Here is a 14,817-nt window from a genome sequence, read left to right on the forward strand (position 1 = left end):
TCTTCCGAGTGTGTCTAGAGAATGGTTGATCTGTAGCTAAGAAACCTAGCTCCGAGGGTTGAGTTCCATGACGGCTCAGCTATACTCCTACAGAAGTCACCCAAGCTATAGGCAGCATTTTTCTTGCAGTTTGTTCGACCTGGTGGATATTCTTTTGTTGGAGTAAGTTCATCAATAAATGAGATAGCATTCTGTGGCCTTTGCCCCAACGGTATTCACGTAGAAGTTATCAAGGAGGCTTGATATGCTATTGCTTTGTAACCTCACGTAACTTTAGAGGTTTGGTCGGTTGTTCGCCAAGAGAGCACATAACAATGGTCTCAGCCCAGCCATTTTCTCATAATGTGGCTAGGAGTCATTTTGTTGAGCTTAACCTCACTCAGTAGCTTTCGTGTTGGAATATTGGCTGACGTGAGAGCACGGTTATATCTAAGTATCTCCTCTGAACAGTACTGCACCAAACCTATACCGATATAGAGGTAATAGCCTAGGCTTGATAAGCTGTGTCTGTCTTTGATATCATGCTAAAGTTGCCTTATATGACTCTCATGGAGAACATAGTATATTATTGAATAGAAAAGAATAATATGTTTAATATATTTTAGGTGATAGACTAGAGATGAAGATTGTATATTTGAGATCAACTTATCAGTTGCTTGAGGGGGCTTTTGAAGCATATAGTTGGCAGTCTACAACTCAAAGGTTCCTCATGGCAGATAGGCTATTCCCTCATAATAGCCTACTGCTAGTGGGGATAATGCTCTCGGAGTAGGTGAGTCCAAGATGTTTGAGGATTGTTTTCTTTTTTTTCTTTCTTTAATAGAGACCAGTCTCCATTCTGTACCTAGAATATGATTTCTTGATGGAGTGTAGGTCAGCGTCTGCAAGGCAGTTTAGTGGCTGCTTCTGGTTTTGATGGTCAAATGCACAGACTTTATTTTTTGAACTGCAGGAAATCGTCTTCTAAGTCTAAAGAGTTTGGGAAAGCCAGAGGCAGGCCATGAACAGTTTAGCAACTCAATTTTACATAATCTTGATGCTTCTACCACACAGCTCCAGGAAATAGATCTAGACCCCCCTGTTGTTCTCAACAGGGGGTCTAGAGCTATTATAATATATCAACAATTGCTGATTGTTGGGCTGACGATGGCTGGTAGGTAAATTTTGACATATTACCCAACCTTAGTATACGGGCAAAGGTACCAAAGCTTCAGACCCAAGTCTCGAAAAGATGAACATCTTTAAGTGTAACTTTCAATGTTCTCTTTTGTTGCCTATCTTCTGCTCTCTCATTCTGCTCTATCTCCAATTCATTAGTATTTTTAAAGCTCATAACAAACCAGAGGCTACAAGTGAGCCAAAACGTTTTCAGCAGTTTGTGATGCTATAGAACAGGGGTCGGGAACCTTTTTGACTGGGAGAGCCATAAAAGCCAAATATTTCTAAATATATTTCATTGAGAGCCATATAGTATTTTTAACGTATAATAAATTAAATATGTCTTACTTTTAATGCGACTTCTGGTGCTGCATGGTTTTGCTGATGGCCTTGTAGTCTGGTTCATATGTGGTGAGGTTGAGCTTCATGCAGGCGTTGAGGCTTCCATCAGTTAAACGTGAGCGTAGGTTGGTCTTAATGTTCCTCATATGCGAGAAAGACTGTTCACATGCATATGTAGAGCCAAACATGGTCAATACGGCAATACTCACACGCTGCATTGTGTGGTATGTCACAGGAAGCTCGTTCCAAGTTTTAAGAATCAGCTGGTCTTCAGGTTGAAGATTTTTAATTTCTGTCCACTTGTGTTCCCTCGCCAGCTCTGCTCGCTGTCGCGCAAGACTTTCCAACTCTCCATTAAGTGACTTGAACTTACTCATCCACATGTCTGATGCCTTCAGGTCAGCAACTTCCAGCTCAAAGTCTCCGATAGAGACCCCGGGGATGCATGTCAGGTCGATTTTGTCCACTGCACACTCATGTGGATGAGTGATGAACTTGAAAAGACCAGTGCGCGCACGAAATTCTCCAAAACGTGCTTTGAATGACTGCAGGAGATTGAACGTAAAGCCAGCTAGCTGCTGGAGATCCAGATGTTGAGTGGAGTCACTTGCTAAGCATGCATCTCTAAATTGTTGCAGTCTTTCAAAGTGCAGAAGACGACCTGTTTCAATGTCCCTGAGAAAGACTTCCAGCTTGCTTTCAAATGCAAACACTGCTTGTTGAAGGGATGAGATTGTATTTCCAATACCTTGCATTTTCACATTGAGCTGGTTCAGATGGCCAGTTATGTCCACGAGATAGTGAAACTGCAGGAGCCAGTCAGTGTTGTCTAGCTCAGGATGCTTGACGCCTTTCATTTCAAGAAAAGTCCGGATTTCACTCAGGCAAGCTGCAAAACGGCTGAGCACCTTCCCCCTTGACAACCAACGCACGTTGCTGTGTAAAAGCAGACCGGGATAATGATTCCCAACTTCTTCTAACAGAGCTTTAAACTGGCGATCATTTAAAGCTCGGGCAACAATAAAGTTGACCACTCGAATGACCAGAGACATCACCTCGCCAAGCTCCTGGCCACACGTCCGAGCGCAAAGCGCCTCCTGGTGCAGGATGCAATGAAAACTTAGGATGGCTCTCTTTTCATGTTCACGGAGAAGCGCTACAAATCCTTTGTTCTTCCCCAACATACAGGGTGCACCATCAGTACAGACAGAAATAAGTTTATCCATCGGTAGTTTTTTTTCTTTAGCAAACTCCATGAAAGACATGAATAAATCCTCTCCTCTTGTTGTCCCTTTCATTGGCAAAACAGCCAAGCTTTCCTCACGCAGTGTGTCACCTGCAGCATACCTGGCAATGATACTGCACTGAGATAGATGGCTAACGTCTGTTGACTCATCTAACGCGAGAGAAAAGTATGTCCCGGCGTTTATGTCCTTAATTTGTGTTTCCTCGACTTGATTTGCCATCATGATGCTACGATCGTGCACAGTTCTTGCTGACAGGGGCGTGTCTTTTATTCGTTTGATTATCTTGTCTTTATTTGGGAAGTCATCAAACAGTTCATTGGCCACATCAAGCATGAATGTTTTGGCATACTCGCCATCTGTGAATGACTTTCCATTCCTTACTATTGCCAAAGCCCCCGCAAAGCTAGCGGAATTCCCGTCACCTTGCTTGGTCCACACACGTAGTTGCTGCTGACTCGTCTGCACTCTCCGCTGTAGCTCCTCGCATGCCCTTTTCCTGCTGTCCCCCGCTGGATATTTCGATGCAAATGAAGCATGGTGCGTATCGAAGTGCCGCTTTATATTTGACCGTTTCATCGATGCAATTTTATCATTGCATATTAGACATACCGCAGATCCTGCTCTCTCCACAAATGCAAATTCCTCTGTCCACGCAGCCTGGAATGCACGGTAATCATCGTCTTTTTTTCTTTTCGCCATCTTTTCCGTTACAAGGGTTGAAGCGGATAAACTAGTTGGCTATCTGATAAAATTGATTTCTTCACCTTTACAATGACCCGGACATGCTCGCGAGCCATTGGTTCCCGACCCGACCCACGGGTGACCCGTGACCCGTGAAATTTATCTTCAAAACTAATTTCTGTTTACTTTAAAATGACACAGTATTATTAAGAAATATCACAAGTATTTTAAAATCAGTTCCAAACTGATTTTTTTGAAAAAAAAATAATTTTCAACTCAAAATTGTCTGGGAGCCATATGCCGTCACCGGAAGAGCCATATATGGCTCGCGAGCCATAGGTTCCCGACCGCTGCTATAGAATATCAATGTACTCCAGATGCTCTGTAATGAAAAATTGAAAATGTATTTTTAGAAATTCTTGTAATGAGGTAATTATTGAAAACGTATACAGAAATATATTTTATATAAATGTATTCAAATTGTCCCTAGGTGTGACTGTGTGTGTATGTGCGTGTCGGCCCGGCGATGGACTGGTGGCCTGTCCAGGGTGTCTCCCCACCTGCTGCCCAATGACTGCTGGGATAGGCTCCAGCATCCCCCGCGACCCTGAGAGCAGGATAAGCGGTTCGGATAATAGATGGATGGATGGATGGCTTGGATAACGGATGGATGGATAGATAAATGTATTCAAACATATGAGTCAATATTTTGTGATGTACCTTTGAGAGCAATTACACAGGGGCCATACAGTCACAAAAAGCCAGTATTTTATAAAGTAAATTTTCCAGTCCCTGGAAAAGTTATGGAAAATTATTAAAAAAAAACTTTTTGTAAACATTTTGGAGAAGTCATGGAATTCTGACTAAAGCTGTATAAACTCTGTTAGATTGATTGACCAGTTCATCCATCCATCCATTATCCAAACCACTTATTCCAATTGGGGTCGCAGGGATGCTGGAGCCTATCCCAGCAGTCACTGGTCAGCAGGCGGGGAGACACCCTGGACAGGCCGCCAGTCCATCACAGGGCTGATACACACACACACATTCACACCTAGGGATTATTTAGTACGGCAAATTCACCTGACCTGCATGTCTTGGGACTTTGGGAGGAAACCGGAGCACCTGGAGGAAACCAATTTAAAGAAGAAAAAAAAAGTGCCGGTGCGTGGAATCATTGTGGCAGGGCTGTACCATTTCTGTTGTCTGTGTGCATTAGCAGTTTATCTCAGCATGTTAATATGCACCTCCGTTTGCTAGCTTTCATATCAGTTGGCTAGCTAGCTTCAACAGTATACCAGACAAGTACAGTTTCAATAATCAGTGCCTGCAATTGGACATGTACAAAGTATGAATTGCAAAATTTGTTGAGAGTAGGTTGGCATCATATACAGTATTTGAACTATAGACTGACTTTCACATCATGTGTTGGGTAAAACCACACCTTTTCAGCGGCATCTCTAAAAAATGTTTTTTTAAAACTACCATGGGGTGGGGTCATGGAAATGAAGCTAACAGTTATGGAGAAATCATGGAAAGTAATTGAAAGGCATTTGCGGGAAAAGTGTAAGAACTGATCACAGGTTTTAGGTCTTCTTGGCGGTGATTGTATTGGTTTTGCACATCTGGTTTGGGGGATTTTTAACCATTCTTCCTTGCAGATTTGCTTGCGCTCTGTCAAGTCGGACATGGAGCCTCTGTCAGCATCAGTCCTCAAGTATTTCCAGGGAGATTCAATGGGGTTCAAGCCTGGGCTTTGAAGGGGGCTGCTCAACAACTTTCAATTTCTTAATCTGAGGCCATATCAGTGTTTATTTGGCTGTTTGCGCAGAGTCATTATCAGTCTGAAACACAAATCGTCCCCCAGCCTAAGGTCTTTGGCACTCTTGAGCAGGTTCCCCTCAAGAATTTTCCCATAACTAGCTCCATTCATTGTTCTCTCTATAGCAGTCCCAGTCTCCCAGTCCCTGGTGCTGAAAAGCATCCTCTTAGCATGATGCTGAGCCCACCATGTTCCAGTATAGGACCCTGTATTCCCACTGAAGAGTTCAATTTATGTTTTATCAGACCATACAATCTTTTAGTACTATGTCCTTAGAGTCTCTCAGGTGCTTTTCTGCTAACTCCAGGTGTGCTGTCTGTGCCATTTCCTCAGAAGTAGCTTCTGTCTGGGTGGTCAGACTTTGCTGCTTGGACTGGTCTCAGTCAAGGCACTCTGTAGTTGCTTTACACCCATAGTCATTGGTTTCCTGGTCCCCTGTCTGATCAAAGACCTCCTTGTGCAGTTTATCAGTTTGATGATGGAGCCTTCTGTGCTGTTGGGAGCTCCCAACTTTTAAGCTTATTGTTATACCCTTCCCTTGATCCATGGCTCCTTAAAATTATGTTTCCCAATTCCACAGCAAGTTCCTTTGTCTTCATGGTAACGCTTCTTTCCTGACATGCATTATGAACTGTTGGACACTTAGACAGTTTCTATTCCAAATCATATCCAGCTGTCTGATTTGGCCAGAGGCCAACTTTGATGAAGTCCATCTCAAAGACATCCATCTATCATCCAAGCCGTTCAAGCCAAGAGTGTGATCCAAGCCGGATCTCAAGGACATTTCCAAAGAAAACACATGCATTTTACCTCACATCTGATTGTCACAGCGGTGAGGTTGAACGCTTATCAACTCAAGAAATTCAAGTTTTCATTGTCAGTAGATACCTATTACCTGTCTATCCATCATGGAAGAGGGACCCCTCCTCCGATACTCTTCCTGAGGTTTCTCTCATTATTTTTTTTCCTGATAAGGTTTTCTCGGTGGAGTTTTTCTCTCATCTGAATGGAGGATCTCAGGATGGCGGTGTCGTACAGAGTGTAATATGATCGTAAAGCCCTCTGGGACCAAATTGTGACATGAGCAATACAAATAATTTTGACTTGAATTTATGGGATGAGTGTATAGGTCATTGACACAAAAACATCTCAAATATCCATTATCCAAGCTGCTTATCTCGATCGGGGTCACGGGATGCTGGAGCCTATCCGAGCAGTCATTGGTCAAAATAATTAATTTGAGTCAGAACCTCAAATAATCCATATTTAATTCAGGCTGCAGCACAGCAGACATAAAACAGTCGGTGTCAGAAATACTTTCAGGCTCCAGTGTGTAAAGCCTTGCACTTGAGACAGGATCGTGTGTGTGTGGGGGTGTTGAACAGAGCAGAATACTACCAAAAGTTAGCGAACTCCTGGGGGCCAGGCCGTTCAGAAAGGAGAGAGAGACTACAAAGAAGGATATTAGGGATTTCCTTTTTAGACCCTAGTAGTCCACCATCCGGCCGGAAGGCCCAGCTTGTCTACAGCAACACAGACCACCCCTACAAAAAAACCCGCTAGGTTTCGGCCACAAGACGTGAGCATTTACTTGACAGTCGCTGATTAAGTGTACCGTGGTTCGCACCTGGGCGTGTTTAAGATGCCGTTCTTCTGCTTTTAGAAGTTTGGGAGCTGCTGGAATGCAGGCGTCGCTCCGCACGGCATCCTTCAGAAGGCCATCTTCTCTCAATTTCTGAGATGATCATTATTTTCACCGAGTCTGACCTTTCAGCGGTGCTCATTTAAGAGGGGCGTGCACCACACATGCACGCACACACACACACACACACACACACACACACACACACACACACACACTTCTGGCGTCTTAAGGGGATCAGAAGGTCAGGGGACTTGACGGGTTGAGCACTGTACGACGGGACTAATGCGGCAACTCCTTTTTCCTCTCTCTGTTTTTGCTCCTCAGAACTTGATGGTCAACCATGGATGAAGGGAAGTAAATACAGAGAAGAAGAGAAGAAGAAGAGGGTGAAACATCTGACTGACGTCGTCACCTCTGCACTAAGATCGACACCTACCCTACTCCTGCGTTTGGCTTGATCTCCTTCAGACTGGCAGATGGAGGGTTGACTGACTGATGGTTTGCCTTCATTTTTATTTGTTTTGATTTGTTTTGTATTTTAAACTCATTTCTTTCTATTTGACCACGGTGTATATATATATATATATGAGTTGGAAGTTGCACTACTATTATGCAGCATTGCTCCAGTCTGCAGGGAAAGGAATAAAAAGGGTTGTCTGAATTTGGAGTTGGAAGTCCACACACTTTCAATTCAGTCATTCACAAAACCAGGAGAAGCTATACTTATTTATTTATTTGAAGGAACTGGAAACACGTAGAGTCGCTTGTTAGAAGCCTGGTCGTTCCTTTTCAGTTCATGTCCTTCATTTTACAGTTTTGTAGGGCGGCGACACCAAAACCAACATTTTGTGTTGGCTGGATTGACGGTGCGTTGGTGTTGCGTTTCATATCCGATAGACAAGACGGCTTTCTAATGTTTTACTGCTTTATGATTTTGTATTTTTAATAACACACATTTTAACTCAGGTAATTCTGGCTGTGTGTATGATTTGTCAGAGCTGTATTGTTAATATTGCATGATTTTATTAAACCATTCATATGCTGCCGGTAGTGATGTTGCTAAGTGTCTTTGGTGCTGGGGGGCAATAAATCAGAACTTCTTGAACCCCCCCTTTTCTCCTCGCCGACCGGCTCTGTGCATAACTGTAGTCCACTGACTTCCGGTTTCTACTGCAGCGGTCATACCGGTTTCCTGTTTGTTGGTGTGTGCTGTTGACAGTGAAGATTTACCATGGATAAATGTCGATGCCATGCACACAACTGCCGACAAGCTTTCACCCGCAGCCACCAGCAAACGGGTGAGACGTTTCAAGTTGCACATATCAAGTTACCTCCACATAAATATGTGGATGTCCTCGTTTGCTGGTAGGACACACCAGCAAACAGGAAACTGGCATGGCCGCTGCAGTAGAAACCGGAAGTGAGTGGACTACAGTTATGCGCAGAGCCAATTGCATCCGGCCAATTACCCCACTATTCCGAACCATCCCGGTCTCTGCTCCACCCCCTCTGCCGATCCGGGGAGGGCTGCAGACTACCACATGCCTCCTCCCATACATATGGAGTCGCCAGCCGCTTCTTTTCACCTGACAGTGAGGAGTTTCACCAGGGGGATGAAGGGCGTGGGAGGATCACGCTATTCCCCCCAGTCCCCGCCCCCCCTGAACAGGCGCCCTGACCAACCAGAGGAGGCGCTAGTGCAGCTTCCCACCCGCAGACACGGCCAATTGTGTCTGTAGGGACGCCCGACCAAGCCGGAGGTAACACAGGGAGTCGAACCAGCGATCCCCTGTGTTGGTAGGCAGCGAAGTAGACCGCCACGCCACCCGCGTGGAGAAGTTGTTAAACTTGAGTAAAATCTGTCACCCGGGTAAACAAAACAACATGCCCCCACACTCAGCTCTGTGGGACCTGGATCAAGGTTCAAGAGAAACACCGTGAGCCTTTTCTGCAGTCAGCAAGCTGCTCGCTGGTTTTTCTCTCATTTTAGCGCGACTCTTAAATCTACACCGCTATTTAAGATGACCTGCCTTCTTTGAACCAGTTGGACTCGGATTCACACATTTTCTGAGCAGAAGGTAAATTATCTGAGATGTGGCTGAAAATACTTTTTAGAGGTGGAATAATTGGCTTAAAGCACATGAAAAAAAAAGGTTGAGCAGTGCACTGACTTTCAGTGTCAAGGCCTTCTGCGTGTACACACACACACGCGCACACACGCGTTTGCTCAGCATCGGCCAATCTTAATAAAAGAAATGACACGGGGGATGCGGTCACACAGATGTTGCTACGGTAACGGCTGTGGATGAGAGCTGGGAGACAGCAGGTTCGAGAGGAGAGGGGGGGAAGACGGAACATGTTCCCCTCATTCAAATGCATCCTTCCCTCTCTCCCTGTTGATCCCGTGTCATACCCAATTACCGCTGCAACGAGGGAACAAGGAAGTGTGGGGGGGGGGTGTATCGTGAGAGGCAGACACGGCGGACGAGTCGGAAATAAAACATGAGAGTGAGATATTCAAGGGTAGCTGGTGTTGCCGCTGCTCCTTCCAGCCTTCCAGATAGGGAGGCGCATGGAGATCGAACTCACGCGCGTGTCGCCAGGGTGGAGCGAGTGTCCGTATTTACCTCGAGCTTTAAAAACGATGAAATGTGCTTCCTCTCGTTTTCTCTCTGTAAGGTCCGGTGTGGGAGTTTCTTTCGCTGTGGAATATAAACTGAACTGACAAAATAAAAATAAATGAATAAAAAGCTGCAAAATCGGTTCCTCTTGCATGTGTTTGTGTTATGATCGTGTTTGTGTGATGGTTGTGTTTGCATGATGGTTGGGTTTGTGTTATGATTCTGTTTGTGGGATGGTTGTGTTTGTGTGATGGTTGGGTTTGTGTTATGATTCTGTTTGTGGGATGGTTGTGTTTGTGTGATGGTTGTGTTTGTGTGATGGTGTGGTGGACACGTATTGGGGACAGAATTCAACCCAGGAACTAAGGGTTAAGTCATGGTTGCCCTGGCAGGTTAACGCAGGGTTAAGTTATGGTTGTCCAGCCAGTTTTCTGGTTATTCTTGCCACCTCCGCTCAGTCAAGCTGTAGTTTGGTTGTCTCTCTGATTTACCGTGGATTAAAGAAAGTTGCCTACACGGCTAAAGTGTGAACCTACGGTCTTCTCCGTTCCTTCGGCTCTACAATGGTTGTGTTTGTTGGATGGTTGTGTTTGTGTGATGGTTGTGTTTGCATGATGGTTGGGTTTGTGTTATGATTCTGTTTGTAGGATGGTTGTGTTTGTTGGATGGTTGTGTTTGTGGGATGGTTGTGTTTGTATAATGGTTGTGTTTGTGGGATGATTGCAGTGGTGGAATGTAACTAAGTACATTTACTCAAGTACTGTACTTAAGTACAACTTTGAGGTACTTGTACTTTACTTGAGTATTTCCATTTTCTGCTAATTTATACTTTTACTCCACTACATATCAGAGGGAAATATGGTACTTTTTACTCCACTACGTTTGGCCGCTTTAGTTACTAGTAACTTTGCAGATTTAGATTATTAATACAAGGTATAACTCAACTAATGATGATACATTTTTATAGGCTGAGCTACCCAGCAGTATATAAAGTAATTGAAATTAGCTCCACGTTTACCAGCTGCAACAATGTGATGGACACATTATTGTATCAATAATTATCGCCCAATAATATATGTGATTCTGAAATGGGCCATCCTGCATAATGAGTACTTTTAATTTTACTACTTTAATTATATTTTGATGCTAATACTTTTGTACTTTTACTTAAGTACGATTTTGAATGCAGGACTTTTACTTGTAACAAAGTATTTTCACACTGCGGTATTGCTACTTTTACTTAAGTAAAAGTTCTGAATACTTCCTCCACCACTGGATTATTGTATATGTGTGATGATTGTATATGTGTGATGGTTGTGTTTCCATCATGTCTGGGTTTGTGTTTTGGGTGTGTTTGTGTGATGGTTGCATGGGCTTTGAAACTCGCTAAAATGGGTTGTTGGTTTTGCCTTTTTTCTTCTTCTTGTGGTTTGTGAACACGTCGATTTTCTGGTAGGAATACTTGCACCCCCTCCTATGTGAAGCGCTTTGGGTGCCTAGAAAACTGCTATATAAATGTAATTATTATTATTGTTGTTGTTGTGCTTGTAAAGTATGAATACGTGGATGTATTGTCTATCCATAACTTCTAAATGCAGGCAACGAGCAGGGGGGAAACAACAGTCCATGAAGGCACATGTTTGCTGCACAGTGTCAGTACAGCACAAACAAGTCTGAGATGCGTGTTTTGATCGTATTTTCTCATTATTCATGTATATATTTGTATTTATTACATCTCATCTCCTCGGAACCGTCGCGCGGGCTGTGTGAAGTGTGCGACCACAGGGCCTCGCGCCTGGCCTGCCATCCTCTAGTAGTTGGTTTTGGGGTAAATCCTTCATGGCTGGTCTTGAGACCCAACACGCTGGTAAAAGGAAACCCCTGCGTGTTAATCCCAGCATGCCTGCTCAAGGTCACATGAAGACACTCTAACAAATTATTCAGTTTTGTTTTTTGTTTTTTAATTTCCGATATTGTGTGGTTAGGTAGTGCGTGCGCCATCTCTCTGCTCACTGCGGAGAAGAAGAAGAAGAAGAAGAAGAAGAAGAAAGGAGCGCGTGACCAATTTCGTAAACACGAGTCGGTTGCTGAGAAAAGGAAAAATTTTAAAAGGACAATTTTCAGAAGTCACTGTGAGCACCACTGGGTAGATGTGTCAACACTTCCAGAGATGTGGTGGCTGAGCAGGTGTCCGAAGCTAGCGGGTACTTCAACAGGGACGCCGGAAGGGGGGGGGGGTGCTGAAGGTGCTGCAGCACCCTCTAGTGGAGATGAGAATAGCCTGCCATTTTAGACGCAGCAGTAGCCTAACCCGCCATGTGCCGAAATGAAAAATAAAAACATCAGTATTGTAATGATCTGTGCCCTCTGGCTATGTTAACTTATAACATTAATAAAGCAAGGACGACTTCTCTCGTGCTGGGTGTTTATTCACCGACCGGATTCCCACTGACGTTGTTACGTACATCACGTGACTTTGTTGTGGTGCTACGGAAAGCCGTAAGGGACATTAGCAAATCAAATATTACTAGCAAATATTATATCTCCCTTTTTCTGAAAAGTGCTGCTTTCTCTGCAGAGATACAGACCACGTTGAGCACGTTTATAAGCGAATACAATCTTAATAAGAAAGAATATGAAAGTGGAACTCATATAACTGGACTGCAACAAAGTAGTGTAAAACATTTCCTTCACTGTCTAAATGTGACACCGTAATAACATTTCATCTTTTTTTTCATTTCATTACTGGTAACTGCAAACAGCAGGTAGGTACACAAGGTAAGTGAACGCTGTAAATATTTCTTTTCAAAACATAGCAGGTATAGTACAGGTTGGTGTAAAATTCTCTCTTTTTTTAACATTCATAAATCAAGGATTTGTCTTGGTTTGATCGTGCGACCTGACCTCGTGGTGTAACCAGGCTGTGTGTCTGGTTGTCGCTGATTGTTCGTGTCTGGAGGTTCAGCATGCTCTTGCTGATGGGCTTGTGTGTTGTTGTTAGCGCTGGTAACAGTCTGCTGTGAAGTGTGTGTGTGTGTAGTGTGAGTGTTCACTCTGCTTTGTCGCAGGTGTTGACGGTTGCGTTGGTAGATCTGACCTTCTTTGGTTTGGATGTGGTAGCTCCTGTCTGTGTTCGCTGGTCTTTCCACAGTTGCAGGTCTCCAGGATCCATCCTCCTGCCGGAAGCGGATTGGTGTGCCTGCGGGCAGGTGGGGCAGAGGTTTGGCTGTTCGATTGTAGTACGCCTGCTGGCGCTGTTGACATACCTCTCTCCTTTTGTGAACATCCTCCTGACTGGCGATCTGTGGCTGCAGGTGTTTTGCTGTTGATGGGAGAATGGACTGCAGCCTCCGACTCATCAGTAGCTGTGCCGGTGATTTCAGGTTGTCCACCGGTGTGTTGCGATACTCCAGTAAGCTCATGTAGGGGTCTTTGTTCTCAGCTTTGGCTTTGTCCAGGATGCGTTTGGCCGTCTGGACAGTCTTCTCGGAGAGGCCGTTGCTCTGTGGGTAGTGGGGGCTTGTGGTGGTGTGTGAGAAACCCCATGTCTGTGAGAAGTTGCGGAACTCACCAGAGCTGTAGCACGGACCGTTGTCGCTGATGATAGTCTCGGGGATTCCGTGTCGAGCCATTGCTGCTTTCAGCTTCATGATGACGGCAGATGAGGTGCAGCTGTAAAGTCTCTCTAGCTCGAAGAATCTGGAGTAGTAGTCCACAGTGACTATGAAGTCCTGTGAGTTCCATGTGAATAGGTCTGTGCCTATCACTTGCCACGGCCGCTCGGGTATGGCGTGTGACATCATTGGTTCCTTTGCATTTGCGCTGCGCCGTTCTTGGCATATGCTGCAGTCTGCTACTGCATCCTCGATCTGTTTCCCCATGCCAGGCCAGAACAGTAAGTCTCTTGCTCGGCATTTGCTTTTTTCCACGCCGAGGTGGCCGGCATGGATGCGCTGTATCATGTCCTTGCGAAGCTTTTGGGGGACAATGATTCTCTCACCTTTGAACAGGATACCGTCCATTTCTGAGATTTCTGCTCTGTGGTTCCAGTATTCCTGGATGCTGGGCGGGCACTTTTTCTTTGTGTCTGGCCAGCCAGTGAGTGTGGCTCGTTTGAGTGCGGTGAGCTGTGGATCTTGCGCTGTTTCCTGCTTGATTTCTGTGAGTCTTGTGTCGCTCACAGGGATGTTGCTGAGGACTGTGTGCACTTGGGCCTCCATCCCTTCCTGTAGGTCACTGTCGTGGTGTTCTATTGACTTGCGTGACAGTGTGTCGGCCATTGGTATGTCCTTACCGGGGCGGTGGATGATTTGGATGTCGTATTTTTGGAGCGCCAGGATCATCCGTTGCAGCCGGGGTGGTGCTGCTGCCAGTGGCTTTTTTAGTATTGCCTCCAGAGGCTTGTGGTCTGACTCCACAATCACTTTTCGTCCGTACATGTACTCGTGGAACCTCTTGCAGCCGAAGACCACAGCGTAGAGCTCCTTCTCTATCTGTGCGTAGTTTTCTTCAGTGCTGTTGAGTGACTTGGACGCATAGGCAATTGGTTTGCCATCTTGGAGCATGACAGCCCCAAGGCCACTTTTGGATGCATCCACTTGGAGTCGCAGCTCTTTCTGCGGGTCGAAATATGAGAGTACTGGACCTGGGTGCTGTGTAATGAGATTCTTCATCTCTTGGAACGCCTTGTCGTGGACTGCATCCCACACAAACTCACTGTCCTGTTTCAGAAGCTGTCTGAGGGGTGAGTTTATCTGTGAGAGGTGTGGAGCGAATCTGGCGAGGTAGTTGATCATGCCGAGGACTGTCTCCAGCTCTGCTTTGTTCTGTGGGGGTTGCATGTCCTTGACCGCCTTCACCTTGTGTGGGTCTGGTTTGATGCCTTCGTGTGAGAGCGTGTGGCCGAAGTAGCTTACCTCGGACACGCATATGTGACACTTGTCGGGGTTGAGCCTCACCCCTCGCTCCCTTGTGCGCTTCAGCATCGCTCTGAGACGCTGGTCATGTTCCTCTTTAGTCTTGCCGAACACTAGTATGTCGTCCACTATGGCCGTCACACCGTCCAATCCTTCATATGTTTCATCCACGCGTCTCTGGAACTCGTCTTGAGCGGACACGATTCCGAATGGCAGTCTGAGGAAACGATACCTGCCAAACACTGTGTTAAATGTCGTCAACATTGAGGATTCAGTGCTCAGTTTGATGGCCCAATAGCCTGACCGCGCGTCTAACACGCTAAAGTACTCAGCTCCAGCGAGCTTTGTGGTGGGGTCCTCCAGCGTGGGGAGGGGGTAGTGAGGT

General features: G+C 45.3%; 1 protein-coding gene across 2 annotated transcripts in view; it reads left to right on the forward strand.

The window, feature by feature from the left end:
- Window positions 1–8,231, forward strand: part of chchd6a (coiled-coil-helix-coiled-coil-helix domain containing 6a) — a 234,671-nt gene extending 226,440 nt beyond the window's left edge. Inside the window, exon 8 of one of the 2 annotated variants that reach the window (XM_056273813.1) lies at window positions 7,220–8,230. In XM_056273813.1, the coding sequence (XP_056129788.1) occupies window positions 7,220–7,243 (24 nt within the window). In that variant the 3' untranslated portion in view covers window positions 7,244–8,230. Of the gene's footprint in view, window positions 1–7,219 lie in introns of both variants that reach the window. The other variant, XM_056273814.1, reaches the window with a different exon arrangement.
- The last annotated feature ends 6,586 nt before the right edge of the window (window positions 8,232–14,817 follow it).

Source organism: Lampris incognitus, chromosome 2 (assembly GCF_029633865.1).
Source record: "Lampris incognitus isolate fLamInc1 chromosome 2, fLamInc1.hap2, whole genome shotgun sequence".
Lineage (NCBI taxonomy): Eukaryota > Metazoa > Chordata > Actinopteri > Lampriformes > Lampridae > Lampris > Lampris incognitus.